The 13,647-nt window shown below is 45.6% G+C and overlaps 1 protein-coding gene across 1 annotated transcript in view; it reads right to left on the bottom strand.

Moving 5' to 3' along the window:
* Window positions 1-514: 514 nt before the first annotated feature.
* Window positions 515-13,647, bottom strand: part of EAF2 (ELL associated factor 2) — a 74,847-nt gene continuing 61,714 nt past the window's right edge. The window contains exons 5-6 of the mRNA XM_029605208.1: window positions 12,253-12,498; window positions 515-1,607 (exon numbers count right to left, since the gene is read on the bottom strand). Coding sequence (XP_029461068.1) covers window positions 1,561-1,607; window positions 12,253-12,498 — 293 coding nt within the window. The 3' untranslated portion in view covers window positions 515-1,560. The remainder of the gene's footprint in view (window positions 1,608-12,252; window positions 12,499-13,647) is intronic.

The following is a 13,647-nucleotide window of genomic DNA, read 5'->3' as shown; positions in this document are numbered from 1 at the left end:
AGTACTGCATAATAATTATAGTCCAGTTTACTTATGGTATATCCACAATGACTGATGCAATAAATTAAAAGACACCTTCTCAGAAACTCTACATTCTAACAATAAAATAAGTCAGACTGAAGAGCGAAACTTAGCTTCTTTCTACACCTCTGGGCTTCCTGCTTAACTACAACTTGCCCCAGCTGGGGCTATCGTTTCTTGCATCTTCACAGCCAGCAAGTTTCCCCCACTTCTCCCTGCCATTTTTAATCCAGGCATCCTCTACAGTCCAACAGTTGCACTGACAGTCCTCTGGCTCAGGGGCACAGGTCAGAACTTGTAAAAGTGTGCTCGAGTCAACCAGTAGGGTATAGCTTATGAGGGCCAGCTGGGACGCCCACCTTCCCATGGCATTCCCAGCCCCCAAAGATTTTATGTTAACTGCCCAGTGAATTCTTAAATAATTTTCTGCAGTTGGTGTGTTTTGTCTGCACAGAACCATCTCTCTCATAATGAAAAAATAGTCAACACCCAATTAAAATGATAAATAATCTATTTTATTACTCATGTATCTTATTTCCATTTTACAATTGACTTGTATCTGCATTGTAGAACAAGGTACAGAAAAAAAAATGGTCAGCAATGAACAGAAAGAGACCCTGGTGGGGCAAAGTGGGAGGTGGGGATGGAAGAAGCTGGCAGACGTTGATGACAAAAATTGTAAATGCAGAAAAGCAGAGATGTAATCTGGATCTTCTCTGCAAGGCAGACTGTGCACAACATTGTGTTCCTGACACCCTCTAGCTTTAATGCAAGTGGGTCAAAAGCATTCAAATTCATGTAACTTTCTGCAAAATCTGACAGCTGTCATACAAGCGGCCAGAAATGCCGCTTACATATATGTTTCCACAATGAAGGGATTGCAACAAGACTGAATGGAGACGCAAGAGGCAAGACAGCCACCTTACAACAGATAAAGTTTTATACACGTGCACTGGTTGCTAACAAGACAAATTAAGAAAAGAATTCAGCGTACAGCAGCTACAAATCGGAAACATATATACATGGATGATTTTATTCAAACTTCTTTGTTGCTGTCTGCTCTATGACATGCGCATGCCTATGCTCTCTTGAATGGATTGTACGTAACTACGGGATCAGAAGTTAGCATTTAGAATAGAGGGAGAAAAAAAAAAAAAAAAGGGAACATTTCTTTAAAACAGAAAAGCTTTCCCCCAAATTTATTTAAAGCAATTTGCAAGCAAATTTCAAGTAGAACAGGCAGTAAAGTGAAGAAAAAATCACAATCTGTCTGCATTAAATTCATTGCAAAACTATCATTTCTGGAAAGAAACATAAACCAACCACATGAGCGCAAACAATATTTCAGGTCAAGATATGCAGAGTAATCAGTGGAAAATTAAGGTTTTCTTTTTTTTTTATTATCATCAGATGAAAATATCCTCCTCAGTCTCAACTATTCTCATCCTTAGTGCAAAACAAAAATAAAAATAAACCAGGTTGCTGCCGCATCATTATAGGGAACCAACAAAAAATTCTTGGGTGGAGAGAGCATTGCATTTAGTCATCACTGTCGCTTCCAGACTCACTCAACTGCAAGTCATTTCCTAGAAGGAAAAATAGTTTTAGGTCAATAAAAGTTCAAAAAGTATGAAAAGAAACAGTCTACACAGTACCAAGTCACAAACCAAGAGCGTAGCATTGCAAGGCCATGGTTCCATCGCAGAGTTCTGCGAAGACCCTACGAACTGCACTTCATAATTCTACCATGGAAGGAGTCCATAGCAAAGAGAAGTTCCATTGCTCATGTCAGAAGAGATTTTTGGTTTATATTTTAAAGACAAAAAGCTCACAAGGGGAAAATATATTGTGTTCTATTCCTGACCAGCGTTTTCATTTCCCATTTAGGGATCAGAAAAAGAAAATCTCTGCTGTTCAAATCAGAACAAGCACCAACATGGAATGGGAATCGCACCTTGCTAAGGCTTTTCATGAAGGGATAACCTCCCGTGATTCTAAGACTTTGCTCACCAATTCTTATCAGATGTTCTTTCTGGACTTTTAGATTTCTAAAACTTTTGGAGGCTGTCATATGTTGAACTACTGGAGATCCATCAATTGCAATAATTTCTTACAATATGAGAGTTACCATCCCTGGGTTGTTTTTTTTTAAAGAAAATCTCTCTGCGGGACAGTTTCTACACTTGTGGCAGATTTGCTCCACTAAAGAGGAGTGCTGCCGTCATGCATCCATGATACTATACGCATCAGGATAACCTCTCTCTACAAAAGGCATGCAAGCAGGCTCTTCACTGCTATAGGGAGTGGTTGATGATACCACAACAGAATTTAAATGACAGCCACATGATTTTGGTTTTGCCTTTTTTTTTTTTTTTTTTTTTTTTTAACTGGAGCCAAAAACGTGGCACATATGCATAACATTGGAAGTTGTTACAACTGCATAAGATGTTTTCTCAAGTGCCCCCATATAGCTTTTTAGATGGGAGAAAAAAAATATATAAAGGATGTAGTTGTACAATCAGTACCCTTGAAGACTCTAGTTTATATCCACAGAGTCCACCCACTGCATGCAACAACCGTTCCCTGTGTCCACAATCCTTGAATATCACCTCTTTTCAGGCACCCAGGATTCAGCAAGTATTTCATTTATGTTATGGATGTGGTATACATATTGGTTTACCCATGGGCAAAAAATCTGATTGGGGAAAACTAACAGATCTCTGCAGAAGAGAGTTTTGGAGCATCACAGCTGTGTGAATAATAAAAGAGCAAAGGCTAATATTGTCTATCGTTCTGTACAACACATGACTTTTACAATTTGAAGTTCCTGGCTGTAGACAGTGAGGATCTAGGACGGAGAGGAGGGGATAAAATAAATACTTTTGCAAAATGGACAGATTTTATTTATTACATGCCACCGAACCTGCAGATTTGAATAAAGGGACATGATTTCAGTGTTCCTGTATGCTGACTGGCCACTGAAGTGGAACAGATCACCAACAGGAGTCAAGTCTATGATGATGATAGTCTTTTGCAGTTCTTTTGGAAAACCTCTCCCTGCTTTATGATTAGACATGATTTTGGACTTGATTAATCTTGCAGTAATGAAATGCTGAGTATTTTACAAAATGTTACAATCACCAGTCTACATAAAGAATTTAGTCTTCATGCTTTTTTGTGATCAAGGTCTTTTTGGTTTTGCATTTTGGCCACTGATGTGAGACAAAGAAGTAATGGGGCTGAGATGGACTGACATTTTCTTTTAAAATACTCATGCTATTTCTCACTGTAGTACAGATGGAAAAAGCAGAGTTGCTTATCTGTAAAAGGTATTCTCCTAGGACAACAGGATGTTAGCCCTCACACATGGGTAACATCATCAGATGGAGCGCGGCACGGAAAACTTCTAGCATGCCACTATCCTTATTCTCTCTTATTCTAATTTCTCTTCCCAGTTTTAAGACCCTGTTGTAATGTAACTTTTGTTCTCCTTGCACTTGTTTTTCGTTTCTTGTTCTCACCCCTTGTTTTATGTAAACCGGCATGATGTGGTTTCTAATCATGAATGCTGGTATAGAAAAACGCTAAATAAATAAATAAATATCCATGCGGGGTCCCTCTTCAGTCTCGTAACATAGAATTCCCAAAAAATAAAATAAACACAGAAGAAACCCAACTCCATGGGGACAAGCAGGATGGTACCCCTCACACATGGGTGAATATGTAGCTACAAGCTGCTCCCAACTATAAGGAGCCAGCACTTAACAGGTGCCAACGTGCACAACAAACCATGCTGCTGCAGTCTGGGAGACAGCCTGAACCCAACCCCAGGGTCTAAAGTAGGTAGCGTTGGATTTCAGAGTTGAAAAAGATTACGGAGAACTGAATGACCAAAACTGCTGTCATGTCAACCGTCCTTAACCAGGCAATAATGTGCAGCGAAAGTATGGAAAGACCTCCAGGTTGCAGCCCTACAGATCTCACCCATGGGTACTGCATGCAAGTGAGCAACCAACGCTGCCATTGCTCATACAGAATGAGCCTTAATATGGCCACCAAGTTGCAGTCCCGCCTGTGCGTAGCAGAACGAAATACAATCTGCCAACCAGTTCGATAAGGTCTTCTTGGACACTGCAATTCAGAGTCTATTTTTGTCAAACGAGACAAACAGTTGTGTGGATTGCCTATGGCCCATTGCATGCTCTAGATAAAAGGCTAGGGCCATCTTGCAGTCCAGGGTGTGCAGAGCCCACTCGCCCTGGTGTGAATGCGGCTTTGGAAAATAAGGGGTAAGACTATAAACTGATTGAGATAGAAGTCCATCACCACCTTAGGAAGGAACTTAGCATGCGTGCACAGAAAAACTTTGTATAAGGCGGCTACAACACCAGAGCCTGAAGTTCGCTGACCCTGCGTGCAGAGGTGACCGCAACCAGGAAGATAACTTTCCAGGACAGATACGTCAGGTCACAACACTGCAGGATCTCAAATAGGGCTCTCATCAAGTGGGCCAAGACTACATTGAGGTCCCGTGATACCGCCGGTGGCCTAATCGGAGGCTTGATCTGAAATAGGCCTCACATGAAGCGCCCCATCAGCAGCTGTGTTAAGGTGGGTGAGCCATCTACCCCACGGTGGTAGGCCCCAATAGCACTGAGGTGGTCTTCAGGCCAGTCTCGGAGAGATGAAACAAGTAGTCCAGGAGCTTCAAGGTGGAACAGGAGAATGGGTCCAACCCATGTCCCTCACACCAGATTGGAGAACCTCTTCCAATTTAGACTATAAGATTTTCTAGTGGTAAGTTTCCTGGACTCCACCAGGATCCGAGATACCCCTTTCAAAAGGTCCAGGGCCTGCAAGGTCATCCTTTCAACATCCAAGCCATAAGAGCTAAGGCCCAGAGGTTGGGATGGCGTAGCCTGCCATGATCCTGTGTAATCAGGTATGTGGAGGTCCCTCAGGCTGATCAGCGCCCGGAAGGAGAGATCTTGCAGAAGGGGGGGCCCAAATTTGCCGTGGCCAATAGGGCACGATTAGGATCATGGTTCCCCGATCCTGTTGGAACTTCAGGAGAGAGTCTTCGACACTTCTAGGGGAACCTAGAAGATGTGGTAGGCCTGATTGACAAACTGAAGAGTAGTAAATCACCTGGACCAGATGGTATACAGCCCAGAGTTCTGAAGGAGCTAAAAAATGAAATTTCAGACCTATTAGTAAAAATTTGTAACTTATCATTAAAATCATCCATTGTACCTGAAGACTGGAGGATAGCAAATGTAACCCCAATATTTAAAAAGGCTCCAGGGGCGATCCGGGAAACTAAAGACCGGTTAGCCTGACTTCAGTGCCAGGAAAAATAGTGGAAAGTGTTCTAAACATCAAAATCACAGAACATATAGAAAAACATGGTTTAATGGAACAAAGTCAGCATGGCTTTACCCAGGGCAAATCTTGCCTCACAAATCTGCTTCACTTTTTTGAAGGAGTTAATAAATATGTGGATAAAGGTGAACCGGTAGATATAGTATACTTGGATTTTCAGAAGGCATTTGACAAAGTTCCTCATGAGAGGCTTCTAGGAAAAGTAAAAAGTCATGGGATAGGTGGCAATGTCCTTTCATGGATTGCAAACTGGCTAAACGACAGGAAACAGAGAGTAGGATTAAATGGACAATTTTCTCAGTGGAAGGGAGTGGACAGTGGAGTGCCTCAGGGATCTGTATTGGGACCCTTACTTTTCAATATATTTATAAATGATCTGGAAAGAAATACGACAAGTGAGATAATCAAATTTGCAGATGACACAAAATTGTTCAGAGTAGTTAAATCACAAGCAGATTGTGATAAATTGCAGGAAGAACTTGTGAGACTGGAAAATTGGGCATCCAAATGGCAGATGAAATTTAATGTGGATAAGTGCAAGGTGATGCATATAGGGAAAAATAACCCATGCTATAATTACACAATGTTGGGTTCCATATTAGGTGCTACAACCCAAGAAAGAGATCTAGGTGTCATAGTGGATAACACATTGAAATCGTCGGTTCAGTGTGCTGCGGCAGTCAAAAAAGCAAACAGAATGTTGGGAATTATTAGAAAGGGAATAGTGAATAAAACGGAAAATGTCATAATGCCTCTGTATCGCTCCATGGTGAGACCGCACCTTGAATACTGTGTACAATTCTGATCGCAGCATCTCAAAAAAGATATAATTGCGATGGAGAAGGTACAGAGCAGGGCTACCAAAATGATAAGGGGAATGGAACAACTCCTCTATGAGGAAAGACTAAAGAGGTTAGGACTTTTCAGCTTGGAGAAGAGATGACTGAGGGGGGATATGATAGAGGTGTTGAAAATCATGAGAGGTCTAGAACGGGTAGATGTGAATCTGTTATTTACTCTTTCACATAGTAGAAAGACTAGGGGGCACTCCATCAAGTTAGCATGGGGCACATTTAAAACTAATCGGAGAAAGTTCTTTTTTACTCAACGCACAATTAAACTCTGGAATTTGTTGCCAGAGGATGTGGTTAGTGCAGTTAGTATAGCTGTGTTTAAAAAAGGATTGGATAAGTTCTTGGAGGAGAAGTCCATTACCTGCTATTAAGTTCACTTACGGGCGGATTTTAAAAGCCCTGCTCGCGTAAATCTGCCCGGATTTACGCGAGCAGGGCCTTGCGCACCGGCACGCCTATTTTCCATAGGCCGCCGGCGCGCACAGAGCCCCGGGACGCGCATAGGTCCCGGGGTTTGTCGAAGGGGGCATGTCGGGGGCGGGACCCGATGATGCTGCGTTTCGGGGGCGGGACCAGGGGCGTGGCACCGGCCCGGGGGCGTGGTCCAGGCCTCTGGACCAGCCCCCGGGTCGGAGGATGGCACGCCAGCAGTTTGCTGGCGCGCGTAGATTTACGTCTGCTTCTCGCAGGCGTAAATCTAGGAACAAAGGTAAGGGGGGGGTTTAGATAGGGCCGGGGGGGTGGGTTAGGTAGGGGAAGGGAGGGGAAGGTGAGGGGAGGGCGAAAGGAAGTTCCCTCCGAGGCCGCTCTGATTTTGGAGTGGCCTCGGAGGGAACGGAGGCAGGCTGCGCGGCTCGGCACGCGCTGGCTGCCCAAAATCGGCAGCCTTGCGCACGCCGATCCAGGATTTTAGAGGATACGCGCGGCTATGCGCGTATCTTATAAAATCCAGCGGACTTTTGTTTGCGCCTGCTGTGCAAACAAAAGTACGCGATCGCGCTGTTTTTAAAAATCTACCCCTTAGAGAATAGCCACTGCCATTAGCAATGGTAACATGGAATAGACTTAGTTTTTGGGTACTTGCCAGGTTCTTATGGCCTGGATTGGCCACTGTTGGAAACAGGATGCTGGGCTTGATGGACCCTTGGTCTGACCCAGTATGGCATTTTCTTATGTTCTTATGTTCTTAGTGGAAGCAGTGGGTATGCATATAGGGCCAGTGCTCCAATGGTGGGCGAAGGCATTCGATATCGGTCCAGTGTTCACCTTGATCAGGAAGCAAAAACGATCCACCTTTGCGTTGCAAGAGGAAGCAAAGAGATCGAGATCTGGGGTCCCCCAGAGACGGAAGATTCAATCTGCAACCTCCTGCTTAAGGGACTATTCATGGGGGGCAAAATGAGTGACTCAGAACATCCGCCGTCACATTCTCTGCTCCCGGCAAGTACATGGCACGAAGAATTATGCCCTGGGACAGCACCCAGGACCAGATCTGGACCACTTCCTGACAGATGATATATTGCCACCTGACTGTCTGTCTGAATCAAAACTACCTTGTTGGTGAGGTGATCTAGGAAGGTTCACAGAACGTACCAGATAGCATGGAGCTCCAGGAAGTTTATCTGACATCACTCTTCCTGTATGGACCAGCGACCCTGGATGCAGAGATCTGCAACATAAGCTCCCCAACCCAGATGGGAGGCATTGATAGTGAGGGTGATCTGTGGGGATGGGACCTGAAAAGATATCCCCACCTCTAGATTGGATTGGGCTTCCCACCATGATACGGACTCCTGAAGTGGTGGTGTGATGCTGATGCATACCCGAAGGTCCTAGGTAGCATGACACCACTGGGACCATAAGGTCCTCTGTGCCATGCGCATGTGCAGCCGAGCAAAGGCTGTAACATGGACTGCTGCAGCCAAATGGCCCAGCAAGCACAGCATCTTGCGCGCAGAGGTCTGGTGACTCCGAAAGACTGACCCCGCTAGGGACACCAGAGTTAGCGCCCGGTCCTGGGGCAAAAATGCCCTGGCTTGGCATGTATCAAACCTGGCCCCAATGAAGTCCAGCTATAGGAATGGAACCAGGTAATTGATCAGAAACCCCATGGTCTCCAAAATCCAGATGGAGGATTGGACAGACTGCAAGGCCCCAGGCCTGGTGTAGTTCTTGATGAGCCAGTCATCCAGGTAGGGGAAGACCTGCACCCACTACTTTCTGAGGTAAGCATTCACCACCGCTAAGCATTTTGTGAAAACGCGGGGTGCGGACGCTAGGCCGAAGGGCAGTACCCGATACTGGAAGTGTTTGTCTCCCACCAAGAATCGGAGGTACCTCTGATGGTTGGGAGAGATGGCAATGTGAGCATAGGCATCCTTTAAGTCGAGGGAGCAAAGCCAGTCCCCGTTCCATATGAGAGGGATCAGGGCCCCCAGCAAAACCATTTGCAAAGAATCTGTTCAAAGCCCTCAGGTCCAGGATAGAATGGAAGCCTCCTGTTTTCTTGGGAATCAAGAAAATACCTGGAGTAGAACCCAGTGCCTTGCTAACTTAGCGGTACGGGTTCAACAGCTCAATCCATTATAAGGGCAGAGAGCTCTACTCGCAGTATTTTCTGGTTCGTCGAAAACCCCCATGAGTGGCACAGAGGGGATTTCGGGGGGTATCCTGTGGAATTTCAGTCTGTACCCCCAATGAACAATGGATATTACCCACTGGTTTGAAGTAATTGCCCACTAGCAGTCTGCAAAGAACTGCAAGCAGCCTCCAACAGGAGGGTCATTCATTGCGGGGACAGGTTGCTGGCCTGAACTCCCTCCCAATCAGTCAAAACCCTGTGGTGGGGCTCTGCTGCAGGGCTGCGCATGCGTGTCCTAGGCGTAGCACACTGCAACCTCATCCTACCCGCTGGAGGATACTTCCTCGGGTGGTAAAAGGGACATCGCGAACTCTGCCTTAATGGCTTCTTGCCAGAGGACTGAGGGTAGGAGATGCTGGCCAACAGATGCTGGAGGGTTAAATAAGTAAATAATAAATAATCCTTCAGCTGTGCCAATGCTTCCTTGATTTTATCTCCGAAGAGATTTTCACCAGTACAAGGGAGGTCTGCAATATGCTCCTGCACGTCTGACTGGAGATCAGAGGCCTGAAATCAGGCCATGTGGCAGGCACCTATACCTGTAGCAGCTACCTTCACCGCCGTTTTGAATACATCATAAGTGGACTCCAATCCCTGCTGAATCACCTTCAGGAAGTCTTCCTGAAAGAGTTGCGGGAAGCGTTCCACCAGATCTTGAACCTGTTTCCAGAGGTTCCTGGAGTACTGACCCATATACAACTGGTAACATGCAATCCGGGCTGCCAGCATGGATCCCTGGAAGACTGTCCGTCCTAGAGCATCCAGGGTCCTGTGATCACGACCTGGAGGAGCCGAAGCATGGGTCCATGTCCTCTTAGCTTTCTTCAGAGTGGATTCCACCACCACCACAGACTGATGTGGAAGATGCTGGTGCTCAAAGCACATGGTAGGTTGCACCAAGTAAACCGCATTGGTTTTTTGGTTCACTGAGGGAACCGAAATGGGGTGCTCCCACAACTGGATGAACAGATCCTTGAGAGCGTCATGCACTGATACTGCTACCACCTTCTTTGAGGCATCCACAAATTGGAGGATCTCCAGCATTTTGTGCCTGAAGTCCTGTTCGGTCAAAAGCAGGAAGGGCACAATTCAGACATAGCCCTCACAAAACCGGCAAATGTCAGGTCTTCCAGTGGAGACTTGCGCCTTTCCTCCAGAGACGAGGGCTCAGAGGGAAGGTCCTCGGAGTCTTCTGAAGAGGAAGGGGATACCTCCCCCTCCCATGGGTCATAGGGAGCATCCTCCTCACTCAAAGTGCCCAGGAATACTGGATGTGGAGCCCCTATGCTGGCCCTAGGCCTAGACCCCTAAGGCACCAGGAGCTCCAAAGGTATGGGTGCCGACATCAGTGGTCCCACGAGCACAGAGGGTTACACCGGCATTGGTAGCACCGAGGGAATCAGGGGTCCCAGTGGCACCGAACCAGAATGTTTTTCCTCAATCAGAGGAATCAGCCACCAGAATAGCCTCCGGTAGAGGCCGCTTTGGTGCTTCATGTGGCATAGAGGGCGGCTGGGATATCGGAATAGGCTGCGTCGGCAAGGCACCAAGCAGTAAATCCAAATCGCTCTAGAAATGGTGCAAGCATTGATGGAGACAGCTCTGGCTGCCCCGAAGGAACCGGTGGTTCGATGCCTTGTAGTGCTTGACCAACTGCCAACCGTACACGGCACTCCAACTCCTCCTTGAATGCTGATAATGGAGAGGACAGCTTGAGGAAGAGGAGGTGGAACCAAATCCCCACAGCTCCAAGGGGGATCGTTGACCATCACTGAAATCAATGGAGATCGCCTCGGGCCCTCTTGATGGAGGGTAGAGCCTCCTCGGACCAGGACCACTTCGGGGGCAACTCAGATGGTGCCGATGCCTTCCCAAGCTTGGAGCCGTGGGAAGATGGCGATGCTTTTTTTGACTTCTCCTGATGCTTGGCCCGGTCCTTCCTCCGGCGAAGATCCAGACCTGGAACAAGAAGAAATAGAAAGTGGACAATCCCCCATGCCCAGTTCCACCAGAGAACTTGGTGGCGGAGAAGACAACACGGGAGGAGCGGTTGCCGACTCCCATCCCCGGGGCGTTGATGCCCCCTGATGCCAAAGTTGAGGGCTTTGACTTTTTGGTGCTGTAAAAAGTTTATCCATTTTGTCAAGACACACGCAACGGCCCTTCGGAATCATCTGGGCACAGAAGGCGCACCCTCGGACATCGTGCGATGCCCCAGGCACAAAATACAGACCTTGTTGGGGGTCTGTGATGGACATGGTCCGGAGGCACTGGGGGCATCGGCAAAAACTAGACGCCATGGGAAAAAGAACGACACCTAGCCACTAAACCCAGGAGACAGAGGTATCTGGTGCGACTGGGGAAAATGGAAAGAAATAGTTTTCCACAAAATTAGCCACAAGTTCAATAGCAGTGATGCAAAAGTCTTGTGGAAAGAGAGAGACTGAAGAGGGACCCTGCGTGGACGCATGGATAGTGGCATGCTGGGCATGCTCAGTGTGCCAGTCAAAGTTCTAGAAACTTTTATACAAGTTTTCCATGCCAGGCTCCATCTGATGTCACCCATGTGTGAGGACCACCATCCTGCTTGCCCTAGGAGAATATTTGGACCTGGCTGGCCTTGTACAAATCCTTTGTGATAGTGCATTGTTCCTTCTCATATTGTCCAACATCAGGGAACATCTTCTCATATTGTCCAACATCTAGATGAAAAGGTCAATGAAACATGGGTGCCTTATTGTGTCAGTTGATGCAAATGGCAACAGCTGGTCATTGAATATATTAGACTGTGCTGCTGAGAACAACTGTCACGGTAGAAGTGGGGTTTTTTAAAAATAAATTTTAATTGACTAGGATGATCACCTCTATTGGGGATTTTTTTTTAACTGAGTGATTATTTGAATGTGTTTATGAAAGATGCTGAGAAACAGTGGAAAATTGATCTGTAACACTTACAGACACCTATTGTAGACTTTGAACCATTAGAGCAAAACAGAATGAGCACTTTTTTTGAACTGAAGAATCTTTAAGGCTTTTGTAAGATTTTTTTTTCTTTTTTTTACTGAACTTGTATAATAGGATCTCACATGTAATAAATGAATTAAAATTTGTGAGTTTATTGACCCACATAACATGAAACCTTATATGAGGTAAAATCTTTTTCTCCAAAATACTGTGGACTCTTATAGAGAACACGAAATGGTTTTTGGATTAGCAGAGCACTCGTATAGTGCATTTACAAGTGTGTTTTTCCTCCACTTTGAAATTTTTTGTTGTTGTTGTAGTTGACAACGTGCTATTAACCAAGCTCATGCCGGACCTCTGATTCTATTCTTGATCACTGCTTGTACTTACGGAGTGTATTCATCATTTGGCCATCGCTGTCCTGAGATGTCTGGTGCGCTGCCTCCAAGGCTGGTACGGATTGTTGTGGTTGCAGGCTAGGCATGGACATGGAGACAGAATGGGAGGATCTGGTACCCTCATCTTCTGAATCACTGGAACTGTCCTCACTGCTTGAAGAGGATGATGAACTTTTGGATTCAGATGAACTGTCTGAACTGCTCATTTGGTCTATTAGATTAGCTTCCGCCAATAGTTCTGTGGTGAAAAAAACAGAAAAGAAAAGCAAGTGTAACATTAATTTACAGGTACTTCACCTGAACAACCAAAGCAATAAAAGCTTAAAAAAAATTGCACACAGGAAGTCTGATGAGAGGTTGAAACATTTAATGCAAAAGTCAATGTGTAAACTGCAGATACTAAGATCTGCAATGGGCTGGATACTCCAGATAGCAGGAGAAGAAAGAGGTGTGATCTAAAAATGCTCGAGGAGTGATCAAATATTTGAGATTTAATGCATAGAAAATGCAGAGTCCCGCATTTAGACCACACAAACCCAGGGCAAAAGTATATGATGGTGGGAATGAAGTATTGCTGCATGCCAAACCGGATAAGTTAATATAAAAGTTTTCAAGCAGTGCAACAAAATATGGCAAAATCCAGAGGAGAGCTGAGGTGCAGAAAGAGTTGTAACCAGGAAAAAAAAAAAAAAAAAGGCGGCAATAATACATCTGAATAAATCACTGCGAATACATCATCTGGAGTATCGTGTGCAACTTTGGAGTCCATGCCTCCAAAAAGATACAGATCTCGTTCCTCTGATGCTTCTACTTTACCAAACTGGTGTAGTGTGTTCCCCACAAGCCCTAGAAACAGGAAGAAATGTGAGCATCTACTACGCTAGAAGAGAGAAGATGGGCAAATACCGCAAAGCAGTGGCACAGGATCACACCAGCAGCTTCCACAGTGCAAAGAGGGTGGAGGGAGACCGCACCTAAATTCAGGGCCCCCCAGTAAAAGTCTACTGCCCACTCCCGTGCGCCTTCACTTTCCCAGTCCCACTGGCTCAGCAGGTTTTTCTTGAAGCCATGTCCCTGCTTCCTTCTTTATTGGAAACTCATTACTGTCCCCAGCGCATTGCACCAGCTGTGGTTACACCCTGGACGGAACTTACATAATGCAGAAGAACACATTTAGGAAATTTTGGAAGGGGCAGAGAGGTGGGCGAGGGGCGAAAAGAAAAATGCAGACCTATTTCAAGTGGATCCTTCATTATTCTTAAAGGATTTTTTCCTAAATATGAGAAATAGGGATGTGAAAGAGCCAGCTGGATTACTTAACAAGAGGATAAAATAAATACACCATTGCAAATCTCATTGCAACTTGACCCAAACTGGGCAAGTACAT

The sequence above is a fragment of the Rhinatrema bivittatum genome, chromosome 6 (assembly GCF_901001135.1).
Source record: "Rhinatrema bivittatum chromosome 6, aRhiBiv1.1, whole genome shotgun sequence".
In the NCBI taxonomy this organism is placed as follows: domain Eukaryota; kingdom Metazoa; phylum Chordata; class Amphibia; order Gymnophiona; family Rhinatrematidae; genus Rhinatrema; species Rhinatrema bivittatum.
This window is presented reverse-complemented; position numbering and strand designations above follow the sequence as displayed.